We start from the raw sequence: 12,898 nt of genomic DNA on the forward strand, positions 1-12,898 counted from the left end.
GCCTGATGGTGGAATTGAACTCAGGACCTTCTTGCTGTGCGGCAACAGTGCTAACCACCGTGCCACCATTACAACCCAGAAAATAAAAAAATAAATAAACTTTGAGGATATTTTTAGTACAAGAATGCTTTACAGAAATGATATATGCTCATATTTCTATTTTTAACGGTTTCTGTTTATCACAAAACAATCAAAAATCATGTTTGATTTATATATTTCATGTAAATTATTTAAAACTAGAAAAACTTACCAATGTTCATCAAGTCAAAAGTAAGGGGGTCTGAAGAAGTATTCCCCAGGGCATTGGAAGCCTCCACAATCACAGTGTACTCGACCCAGATAGAGGTCTTGCTAAAGAAACAGGAGTTACTTCCAGCTTTGTGGTAGTCCGGACACTGGCGCATATTCTCCTGACTGCACATGAACAAAATACATGTCATCACCGATCACTGCAATGTGACTTCAGTTGCATCTCCTAAGAAATGAATAATTGGATTTTCTGATGAGTCTGTAAGCATGTACAGTCATTTCTATTGCACCTTACTATCATATTCTATGGGCTTAAGCATTAAGTGTATCTCACATACTCAAGTTTGCCCAGTTTGGAATCAATCAATTAACCCAATATGCGTGTTAAGTGATTGATGATCCAAAATTAGCAAAGAAAAAAAGAAAAAAAAAAACCACTTAAAAATATCATATATTCTTATTATTTATAGTAAAGACAACTACTGGAAACCTAAATGATAATATGAGCTGGTTAGCATGTAATTACATTATATTCTTCGCTGGGATGACTAATGATTTGGAATGTCACCAAGTCAGGGCTTCACAAACACACAAACATCTTCGAGATCCATCCTCTCAGGACCATGACTCAGTTTTGTGGCATTTCATCTGTGAAGATTCTTGAAATGCTAGTGCTAGGATTTAGCTAGAGAAATGTGGGTCATTTGGGTGAGCCACGTCTACCTTGGTGTACTTGCACATCCACAAAGATTTGTGCTCAGCTCACAAGGGTGTGAAAAGAGACCCAGTAGTTTTCCCACATTTGCTTATCTAGCACCACGTACAACTAAACAGCACCTTTACTATTTCTCAACGTGGGTGATAAAGAATTTGAAACTTCATGGAGTATCTGGTAGCGTGGGGTGAAGACAAATACAATATGCCGTACTTAAAACTCCAGTTTGATTCCAGCGGAGGACCCACAATCTCTATTGTGTAAAATAACAAGAAAACAGACTTGGTAGGTTAAACTAACCCTTCTGTCTTATAGTAGAGGTGATGCACAGTGGGCAGCCCTCCATCAGAGCCTGGGGTCCACCAGCAGAAAAAAGTCTCCTTGTCGGGGGACCTGCAGCCAAGTTTGTCTGGTTTTTCTGGTGGAGACATGCCTGGCAACACACGTGACAAAGAGACATCAGCTTCCAATAAACAATATGATAAAAAAAACTTGGCACAGTCGTTTAAAGGACAGCATTCACTTATCTCAGGTAAGTGAACGTTGTCTCTTATCTTTGATAACTTATCTTAGTTTCACTCATCCACCCAGAGTTTATTCATTTAAGCTGTGCTCACAGCAACTCAACCTGTGACCATTTGAAATGGCATTTTCTATAATGTTTATTTAGACATAAAACTCCACAGTGATTGGTGGAAAAATTTGTCAAAAATAGTTTAATAGGTTTCTTGATACTTAAGTGACAAAGCTAGGGAGGCAAGGTGGGGACAGTCAGTATATAGGACAAAGGTATTGAATGTGAAGGTTCCAGAGAGGAGGAAAAGAAGAAGACCACAGAGAAGATTAATGGATATAGTCATTGACATGCATGTGGTTGGTGTGACAGAGGAGGATGTTAGGGAACGGGTGAAATGGAGGCAGACCCATAAAAGGAGCAACTAAAAGAATAATATTAAGAAAAAACAATAATAAAATCTGCATATGACTGGGTCATTCTCATGTTCAAGCACAGGGCATAGTGGTCTGGAATCTCAGTACACTCCGTCATCATTAGACTGAAAAAGCACAAGATTGTTTCTATAAATGTAGGACAGATTGATAGATGTGGGTTGAGACTGAGAAAATGAAAGAGAAGACAAATAAAATCAGAGCTGTTAGCCAACAGGAGCACAGTAGGTGGACATCCTGGGAGGCTGTTATCGAAGGGCTGTTATGAGAACACGTATGGTGGATGCCCCAAGCAAGGCTGTGCATCATTATCAAGGCTGTGCATCATTATCAAGGCTGTGTAGGAGGCCTAGAGGAGAGCTACCACCTTGCAGCACGTTTTCTAGAAGGAAGCAGTAACATAGGTCTGATATGAGGGTCCTGTATAACCTAGCTGAAAGCAATAAGGCTGGAAGCAAACAGAGAGCATGATAACATCAGAGTGCTTGATCCTGTTTGTCAGGCAAAGAGGTGGGGCTCAGATTTGCAGTTGGAGGTTTTGGCAACTACTGTGGCTTGAAAGGAAATAGAACATGAGCTCAATACAAAATCAAAATTCCCACAACAGAAAACCACAACCTCACTATGGTAACATATCTACCACTACCATGCCTGCTCTGTGGGAAAAGGGAAAATTACTGAGGACTGTCAGATGTGGGCTCATGAACAGAGTGTGGGGTGTTGGAATTGCGATGACAGACTCCATGCTGATAAATGCTCTCAAATATCTGGTGGAGGAGGCACAACAAGGGAGCTTCTGGCTCAAAAGAAAGGATAAAGTGAGGGTAAAACTCCTACTGCTCGAGAGCAGGAGCCCAGAAATGTCCAGCTGCTAGACGTAACATGGCTACGGAAAGTAGGCAGAATTGAAACCACTAATATCGAACATAACTTCATTTCATTTTATTCGTGGACTTTAATATTTGCAAAGATTCACAGTTAATCTTCAGACTGATTTAATGTAGAGACACAGTTATTAGTCTGTACATTAAATCTTGCTTGGATTCAGTGTTTTCAAACTGAGATTTTAACCATTGCTGCTTTTTGTTAGATTCCAAATAACAGAATAACACACCAGAGAAAACTTATTTTAGTAAAAAAAAAAAAAAAAAAAAAAAAAAAAAAAAAGGTGTTTCGTTTTAATTTTTAAATGTAATTTTTCAGGATAATGAGCACTGAATATCCTTTTTAAAAAAAATTCCAAAACCATCTGCATTTTATAGTCTGTAGGCCACTAGCACTAAAGGCCCAGTTTTGGACCATGATGTAGTCGTTTACTCTGTACATCAGCACAGTGGATTTTAGTCAAGCTGTGATTGAAGTGCAGACTTTCAGCTTTAATTCAAAGGGTTTAACAAAAGAATCACATTGAGGTTTGGGTGTTACAGCCACTTTTATGTATGTCACCAATTTTCAGAGGTTCAAAAATAATTTGATAATTTGCCCAGTGATGGATGTTTCTTTATCAATCCTCTCAGCATGACGTCAAAAGAGATGTAGGAGCAATACTTCTGTTAAACCCCATGCATTAACACTAAAACGTCTATACTTGAGCTGAAATGTCGTCTAGCCGTAAGTAAATATTCTGAGCGAATCAAACCTCAGTGATTTAACTTACTGTTGCATTCTGCAGCTAATGCCAGCAGCAGGAGCAGCAATGGCAGCCTGAGATGCTTCACCATCCTGGCACAAGCCATCACACTCTGTGACAGGGAAGTGACATCACAAGCAAATGGCAATGGTGTGATACGAGCTTGAGGCAGAATGTCTTGTTGTTACCTGAAACAAGCAGATATGGTGGGAAAACAGCAAACGCAACCAATAATACCAGTTTTTCATTTACATATACGGGTCAGTAACAATTTTCATATGGTTATCAAACATTAAAATGAACTGTTAATAATTGGCTGGCAATATCATCAGCTGTAATCAAGGAATTCAAACATTATATGAGTGTTTTAGTAAATAAATAAACTGAAAGTGTGATGTTAGATTCATTTTGCTCGTTTCAAAAGCAAAGTGGATTTGGCAGGAATTGCCAGACAAAACGTGAAAAAGAGTTTGAAACGTGCCGTTTGGTGTTAAGCAAATTTTACATTGTCTAAGAAAATGCTGGAGATGAATACGTTAATATGTGTGTAGGGGATTTTTAAAAAGTCATCTAATTCACAAACACGCACTTTGGACTGTTTGTGCACTTCCTTATTCCTGAGAGATACTTGGATAAAGATTACACACAGAAACAAAGTACGCACAATTATGTTGGAAATGCTTGATGAATTTCTTAAGCAACTGCACGTCACTGCAAACTGCTGCACGGCTTTTCTACATGGACTGGAAATTTACTGAAGCTCAGCTCAGTGGGAACTCAGACACCAAAGTAGTTTTCTGCCACCTTAACATGCTTGATGCAATCAGTCACCACAGGGAGTGTAGGAAACCGTCTTTTACTGGTTACCAACCTGTAATGTACAGAATATCGCAAAGGGGGTCACACCTTTTCCCTTTTTGTAATTTGTTTTCTGTTTTGCTCAGCACAAACAGAGACAACAAGCTCCTTTTTTCCTGCTGTGACACCCATTCTGACAAGTTTTAACAGGATCGCTCAGTGGAGCAAGTCTTGGATCGGGCTTATGTCTCAATTCATTACATGCCAAAATAAAAACCCAAAGCTAAATACTCTCCTTGGCAATCAGAATAAACATTTGGTCTGGGAGCAAACCTATCCTATCTTGAATCTAGTATAACGTATATATTTTAATATTCTTCTAATGAAGTACATATAATATTCTACATGTTTAAAGATAAGTGAAAAAAAAATTGCATTATTATGCTGTATTTAAAGTGCAAAAATATAAGAATTTTTGGCAAGACGCATGCTGAAAAACTGTTACTAGGGTAACACACAACAGCATAGCTGTTCAGTCAACACTCTGTATAAATATAGGCCTAATATTTTGTACCTATGAAAGGATATAAACTGTACTATATGTATAATATTTATTATGTGTACTAATACTGATTAACTAATTGCTTCCTTTTATTACTATCAGATTTTTTGTGTTAAAGTGGAAGAAATAACATTTTTTTTAAAAACCCACATTAAATTAAGAAAAAAAAATCATGTGGATTTACGCGCTTTATACTCTCAGCTACTCAGTGATAGGAAGCCTGATTAATACCCTGCATTGCATTACATAGCACATTTATTTTCTGTAGACCAACCTGCGAGCACACAACACGCACAGAATCCATTACCAAAGAATTACATGCAGCCCTATCAGGTGTGATATTTACCAGGAAGCCGCGGGGGGGGAAAAAACACACAAATAAGTACAACTAAAGGTTAGTAGAGGGTTAATAGACGCGCTCTGGCGTTCACTCACCACTTTATGATCTTGGCAGCTATGTTTATCATCGATATTTATCGGACGTTGACGGGTACAGAACAAAAAAGGTAGCCTTCTTCAGTCATGACACAAAGCCAAACGAGCTCCAGACGAGCTCCGCACACCTGGCAACCAATGCGCCTAACACCCCAGGTATGACCACAAATAAGGAAGAGAGGTGTCTCGTTAGTAGTCGGGGGGAGGGGCTTATTGTCGTCACGACATACCCACCTGAGTACGAGCGAGAGAGTAAACACAGCGAGATGTCTCACTTCACTTAATTCCCTGAAAGTGCCAGCAGTAATGGTAACTGGCTGGTTAGTAACAGGTTTAAAGGGCAGTCTTCATACCTTCATGATGTTTTATTGGTATTTTAGCAAATTTAACTACATTTTTTTTAATGTTCCTATAATGGTTAATCCACCAGTATGCACACGCATATCAAAGCTACTCCAAAATATTTTAATGCTTTGATTATTTTGTTATCCACGAGTTTATATTTACAGTTAAAAAAAGGCAGAAAAAATTGTAAAACACATTATTTTTTGCATTTTGGTGTAAAAACGTGAATTCAGTTTGTTACTTGCCTAATAAAAACAAAACCATTTTAAAATTTTAAACAGGTCTTTGGCAGATTTCTAAAAATATTCACGTTTTCTTGTTTTATTTTCTTGTTGTATATATACACTGTGTACACTGTACTTTTTTGCCTGAATATTTGCCTGCAGTGACTCATCAAGATGCATAAACTCAGTCAGAGCGAGAGCAGCACACCTGTCTCACATTTTCTCTTAAAATATATTGCTGTCATGTTTTACAGGTCACATGAAGAAAAGGTTGTAAACTCAAGAAAGTTACAGTAGAGTTTCTTGAGCGACCTCCTCTTGTACCTAACACTTTCTCTTCCGTTTACCATTTCTGTAATAGATTAATATTTCTGCACCTATTTCATTATTTTAAATAGCCAACAAACATAAAATGAAGAAATGAACGAGGGGTGTAGAAAACAGAATTAAACAGATACTGGTTACAAGCTTATAAAAGCTTGTTTCAAAACCCTAAATTGTTCGAGTGAGTATATGAGGGTCATGACTAGGTTTGTTATCAGATAAACACTAATCATCACACATTCACATGGGTTTGTTGAATGATGTTAGGGAATTTTGATTTCACTAACATCATTATGTAAATTATAAGGCCTTCAGTATGAGAGCAACATTTTAAATGTTGAAATTTGTAATAAAATTCAATAATCACACTGTTGTCGTAAAATAAAAATATATTAACATACACCCCACACTAGCTCTTTTGTTACCATGAACACAGAATTTGTTTTTTTAATTCAGTCCCGTATACATCTCCTTGTTGGTGTTAATTCTCTGATGTAGATTTAGCTGTAGCTACTTTTGCGTTTACTTTAGGATTTGGCAACAAAAAGTAAAATATAGAATCTCACCAGCCTTATCTTTGAATTTTACTTCAAGCATCCATCTGTGCGGTATTGTTGATTTCTAGATGGCTTGTACACTGTTTGCTGCAAACAGGTGCAGCTGTCTTCCAGTGACGACAACCTCTATTTTGGAATATGAAAGGGTTAAGTACAACAGGTGAAATGATGTTATGGGGATGCTCTCGTCTGATATGGAGGTGTGGACGTTCCTCTTTGTCCACCATCATCAGTGTTGTTATTTTTTAGGGGCACTGGTCAAGGACAGACTGCAGATCACTATGTCCACAAAGGTTTTCTGGAGTTCACTTAAGCAGCTCCTTGCTAACAAACAAATGACGTGAAACCTGATCAGAGTGTGCACAAGTTTCACGTTGTTTCACTTGTATTTTATGAAAAATACAAGCTCCCTTAAGCCTGCTGCCATTAATAGCATCATAATAGCACTAACACATTTTTAAAAAAAGTTCAGATGGGGGAAAATGGTAGAAAAGCAATTGGAACATCTGCAACTAATCAGGTTAATTGGCAACTGGTGAGTAACATGCATGGGCATCAAAAAAGCACCGTAAATAGGCAGAGCTTCCAAAAGTGAAAATGGGCGGAGGGTCACCATTTTACAAAAATAAACTGTCCACAAATTGTGGAATAATTTTAGAATAATGTTCCTCAATATAAAATTGAAAAAACTTATCCCATCATCTACAGAACATAATCATCAAGGGATTCTGAAAATCTGGAGAAATCCCTGTGCGCAAGAGACAAGACAGAATATCAATACTGGTTGTCTGTGAGCTTTGGTCATCACGTCATGGGTTCAGGATCACTTCTACAAATCACTGTCTGTAAACACGGTTCATTGTGCATCCACAAATGCCGGTTGAAACTCTGTCATGTAAGAAAGGAGCTTTAGGTGAACATGATCTAGATGATCACTTATGGTATGAGGGTGCATTAGTGCCTGTGGAACTGGAAACATTTAGAAACGCACCATCAACGCTTAAAGGTTTAGAGCATCGAATACTCCCATCCAGACTATGTATTTTTCAGGGAAGAGCGTGGGTATTTCAGCTTGTCAAACTGCATATATGTCTGGGTGCTGAACTGACCTGCTAGCAGTCCAAGCCTTTCACCAATGAAAACATTCAGTCCATCATGAAAGAGCAGCTAGAATCTTCTAACAGACGAGAAAGGGACAGCATTCTTCTTCCACAGTCCAGCAGCTGGTCTTAGACATTTATGGGCTGTTGTAAAAAGATGAGGTGATGCTACGCCGTGGTAAACATGGCTCTGCACCAACTTTTTTGGAGAAATGTTGCTGCCATCAAATTCAAAATTAGTATATTTTTATTTTTATTTTTATTTCTTTTTAGTTATAGTTAGTTAATTAGTTAGTATATTGCTTTAAATAATGCATTTTCTCAGCTCAAACATTTGATATGTTTTCTGTTGTAGTATTTGTCATGTCATACAGTTTTTAGGCCTTTTGATTCTAGATGAGTCACAGTTAATAGCTGACCAAAAAAAAGCCTAAATATATCCACTATGATTCAGTGTTCAGGATTTTCTCTACTGTTACATTTGGACTCTCTCAGTCAACTCTTTGCCCGTGTTTATTTGAAACTGGAAAGTGTGGCTGGAAATTACTCATACTGATTTTAAGATAGGATAAAGCTTCTCACATGATCACTCAATAGGAATAAAATGCTTTATTAAAAAGGGCTGATTTTTTAAAACAAATGTGGTAAAATTACAGGTTTCAGTGAAAAGCTTTAACTGTGACTACTTGTAATTTGCCCCAAGGCTGGGCGAAGCATTACATGTTTGAGGGATAACTTCCACAGCAACAAAAATTTGCGTTCAGCAGAGAAGCTCCCCAGTAGTTTTCCACACGCCTGTCTATCCGGGCAGTGCTTAGCCCATCTGGCGTGTCAGTTAAGAGTGACACACCTTTAGTTTCTGTTTAAGTCATGTTCACATTTTATATTAAACACATTACTTACTTATATAGCCATAAACAATAAAAAGAGCCTGTTTGTTTGGTGACGTTAAATAAAGGTGAGTTTATGTTGTTATTACCATCATTGTTCCAGTTGGCATTTTCAATCCTAACAATGCAGTTTGTCATGTTATTGCAAGACTATTGCATGTTTTGCAGTCTGTGTTGAATAGACTCTACAGAAACAAATGTTAAATGTGTGCTGCACCTCCTCATAGATTCATTTCTCTAATCTTCATAGACTGTCATGGTGATTAACTCGAAGAATAAACTCGTGGCTTCTCTGCATGCCTTTTTTTTAATGTAAAATGTCATCCTCTTAAACCAGCTGCTGATAAAATTGTTATAACTCTAAGAAGATTTAACAAGGAAGTTATAAATGGCTGGACCCCATTAATCTTTAGGGTAAAATATATTTTATTAAATAATAACACTAAACACTGAAGGTTACTTTACAAAGAATTAAAAATCAATAAGAATGAATGGAAATACCTATCAAATTACAATATGTAAAATCATTAAGAACAGAGAATCACAGTGAGTAAGACAATTTAAGGAGGTGCAGGACAAAAGATTGCATAGTGAAGAAAAAGTCAGTGTTATATACAGTGGGATGCAAAAGTTTGGGCAACCTTGTTAATAGTCCTTATTTTCCTGTATAAATCGTTGGTTGTTACGATAAAAAAATGTTAGTTAAATATATCATATAGGAGACACACACAGTGATATTTGAGAAGTAATGAAGTTTATTGGATTTACAGAAAGTGTGCAATAATTGTTTAAACAAAATCAGGCAGGTGCATAAATTTGGGCACCACAAAAAAAAAAAATGAAATCAATATTTAGTAGATCCACCTTTTGCAGAAATTACAGCCTCTAAACGCTTCCTGTAGGTTCCAATGAGAGTCTGGATTGTGGTTGAAGGTATTTTGGACCATTCCTCTTTACAAAACATCTCTAGTTCATTCAGGTTTGATGGCTTCCGAGCATGGACAGCTCTCTTTAACTCACACCACAGATTTTCAATAATATTCAGGTCTGGGGACTGAGATGACCGTTCCAGAACGTTGTACTTGTTCCTCTGCATGAATGCCTTAGTGGATTTTGAGCAGTGTTTCGGGTCGTTGTCTTGTTGAAAGATCCAGCCCCGGCGCAGCTTCAGCTTTGTCACTGATTCCTGGACATTGGTCTCCAGAATCTGCTGATACTGAGTGGAATCCATGTGTCCCTCAACTTTGACAAGATTCCCAGTCCCTGCACTGGCCACACAGCCCCACAGCATGATGGAACCACCACCATATTTTACTGTAGGTAGCAGGTGTTTTTCTTGGAATGCTGTGTTCTTTTTCCTCCATGCATAACGCCCCTTGTTATGCCCAAATAACTCAATTTTAGTTTCATCAGTCCACAGCACCTTATTCCACAATGAAGCTGGCTTGTCCAAATGTGCTTTAGCAAACCTCAAGCGGCTCTGTTTGTGCTGTGGGCAGAGAAAAGGCTTCCTCTGCATACAGCATACAGCATACAGCATCTCTTTGTGTAAAGTGTGCCGAATGGTTGAACGATGCACAGTGACTCCATCTGCTGCAAGATGATGTTGTAGGTCTTTGGTGCTGGTCTGTGGGTTGACTCTAACTGTTCTCACCAGTCGTCGCTTCTGTGTATCCGAGATTTTTCTTGGTCTGCCACTTCGAGCCTTAACTTGAACTGAGCCTGTGGTCTTCCATTTTCTCAATATGTTCCTAACTATGGAAACAGACAGCTTAAATCTCTGAGACAGCTCTCTGTATCCTTCCCCTAAACCATGATGGTGAGCAATCTTTGTCTCCAGGTCATTTGAGTTGTTTTTGAGACCCCCATGTTGCTACTCTTCAGAGAAAATTAAAAGAGGAGGAAAACTTACAATTGACCCCCTTAAATACTCTTTCTCATTATTGGATTCACCTGTGTATGTAGGTCAGGGGTCACTGAGTTTACCAAGCCAATTTGAGTTCCAGTAATTAGTTCTAAAGGTTTTGGAATCAATAAAATGACAACAGTGCCCAAATTTATGCAACTGCCTGATTTTGTTTAAACAATTGTTGCACACTTTCTGTAAATCCAATAAACTTCATTTCACTTCTCAAATATCACTGTGTGTCTCCTGTATGATATATTTAACTGACATTTTTTATTGTAACAACCAACGATTTATACGGGAAAATAATGACTATTAACAAGGTTGCCCAAACTTTTGCATCCCACTGTATGTCACAAACAGTTTTGTCAAGGTTTGCTGTATAGCAGGCAGGGTGTACTACAAACACAAAAGCAAAACTTGAAACTAGAAACACAAAAACTCAAACTAAAACACAAGAAAATAAACCAGGAACTGAGAAATAGGAATTAACTTTTTAAACATAGGCTGCATCTTCCTGAGGGCACATTTGTAGACCGATTACGTCACAGCAACGCGACAAAGGCTGTCTCAATTCGTAGACTCCTCTTAATCCGGCCGACAAATGCGTCCTCATTTTCCCCAGATTTGAAGGATGGGTTGGATGTATCCTTCGTGGCCCACAATATCCAAGTTTTGGGACACAGCTAATGAGAGGATGGGGAACAGGTGGTAACACAGCTGGGACAAATCAGACCTAATGAGACAAGGGGAAGCAAAACCAGACACACTGCACACAGGACAGGGATTATCAAAATAAGACAGAAAACACATGGCAGACATGGACTTGACACAGTAACAAACTGCGACATGAGACACGACTGACTGGGGAATGAGAAAAACGTGAAGTCAGAAGTAAACCTACACTAAATGTGAGATGCACAGGAACAAAAACCAAGAAATCAGAAAGCGAAAAACTAGAGAGCTACAAATACAGAACCATAAACCAAAAGACTAGTAGTGATAAACTGTGATGAAATCAAAAAATTATAATAACTCAAAACACTGGGTCACTTACCCAGGACTCTAACAAGTTTAAAGACATCAAAAAAATAACTAAAAATATCAAAAGTATGTGAGGAAATAAGTCCAGGCTTGGGACTGGCACTAGGAGTACACTAACAGCACCATGCAGTCTCATTGCAGTTTGTAAAATAGTCACAACTATAATTTTATTAGTTTGTGTTTCTGTACATTAACTTTTATTCTTTTGTGTGTTCCTCAACATGAATTTCCCAGCATTAAATTTGAACTTTTCATCCCTCCATTCTCCTATATACCGAATCTATTGTATATCTCAAATATTTTCATGCATCATCACTTTTAAAAATATTATTAATGAACAACATGCTGCTTAGTTAAGTTTAGACAGGTTAGTTTTGTTAGGTTTTGTTTTATTATGGTACTGGACTGATTGAACAGCAGCACACACCTGAAAAGATATGCTTCCAGTGGTAAAACAGTGCCACCTTGTGGTGAATTCTTTTGTTACAGCTTGCAGGGGCAATTACAAAAAGTACCTTTAGACAAAACAGGATTTACAGAGAGCCAGTCTCCATATGAGTATATAGAAGAAAAGATCTGAGATTCTGTAAGAGGAGACAAGGGGTGTCAAGCCTCTCCTTTGGTCAACTCACAAAACCAGTGCTGACTGCAGGTTAGGGTTAGTCAGTGGTGCTAGTTTATAAGGTGGGGGAAGCCTGCAGTCAGCCGAGACTTAAATGGTCACTTGGATGAGTGATGAGTGAATGTTTTCCCCACTGAAAACACTACGTCCAGATTAACAGAATAATTTTTTTGTGATATAACCTTTTTGTGTACATTGTGTACAACCAGTTTTGACTTGATAATGTCAGTACTGGGTAAAAACTGTTTGAGTCCTCAATGTATCTTTCCAGGAAGTGATGCCTACATAAATGAAAACAGGATTGATCCTTAAAAAAACCTGTTCATTTTCTGTGCCAACCAATAATCTATAGAAAATTTCTAGCTCCTTCACTTTGAGGAGGTCACCGGCTCCCAACTGAGCGGCTGACTGCAATCAAAGAGTGCAAACTGAGCGAGATGACTCACCTCTCCTCAAGTTCCTGTGTCTGTGCCACTTGGTTTGTGATTTTAAGCCTGGGCACTCGTTTAATATACGAGGACGTTGCATGTTAAAAGAAAAGAATATATA

At 38.1% G+C, this 12,898-nt stretch overlaps 1 protein-coding gene across 1 annotated transcript in view; it reads right to left on the reverse strand.

Annotated features, from left to right (window-relative positions):
* prlrb (prolactin receptor b) overlaps positions 1-5,509 on the reverse strand; it is a 12,410-nt gene extending 6,901 nt beyond the window's left edge. The window contains exons 1-4 of the mRNA XM_005949124.2: positions 5,338-5,509; positions 3,570-3,730; positions 1,265-1,397; positions 251-414 (exon numbers count right to left, since the gene is read on the reverse strand). Coding sequence (XP_005949186.1) covers positions 251-414; positions 1,265-1,397; positions 3,570-3,648 — 376 coding nt within the window. The 5' untranslated portion in view covers positions 3,649-3,730; positions 5,338-5,509. The remainder of the gene's footprint in view (positions 1-250; positions 415-1,264; positions 1,398-3,569; positions 3,731-5,337) is intronic.
* Positions 5,510-12,898: the final 7,389 nt, after the last annotated feature.

This window comes from Haplochromis burtoni, unplaced genomic scaffold, assembly GCF_018398535.1.
Source record: "Haplochromis burtoni strain Fernald_Lab_line unplaced genomic scaffold, NCSU_Asbu1 Contig_634, whole genome shotgun sequence".
NCBI classification, from domain to species: Eukaryota; Metazoa; Chordata; class Actinopteri; order Cichliformes; family Cichlidae; genus Haplochromis; species Haplochromis burtoni.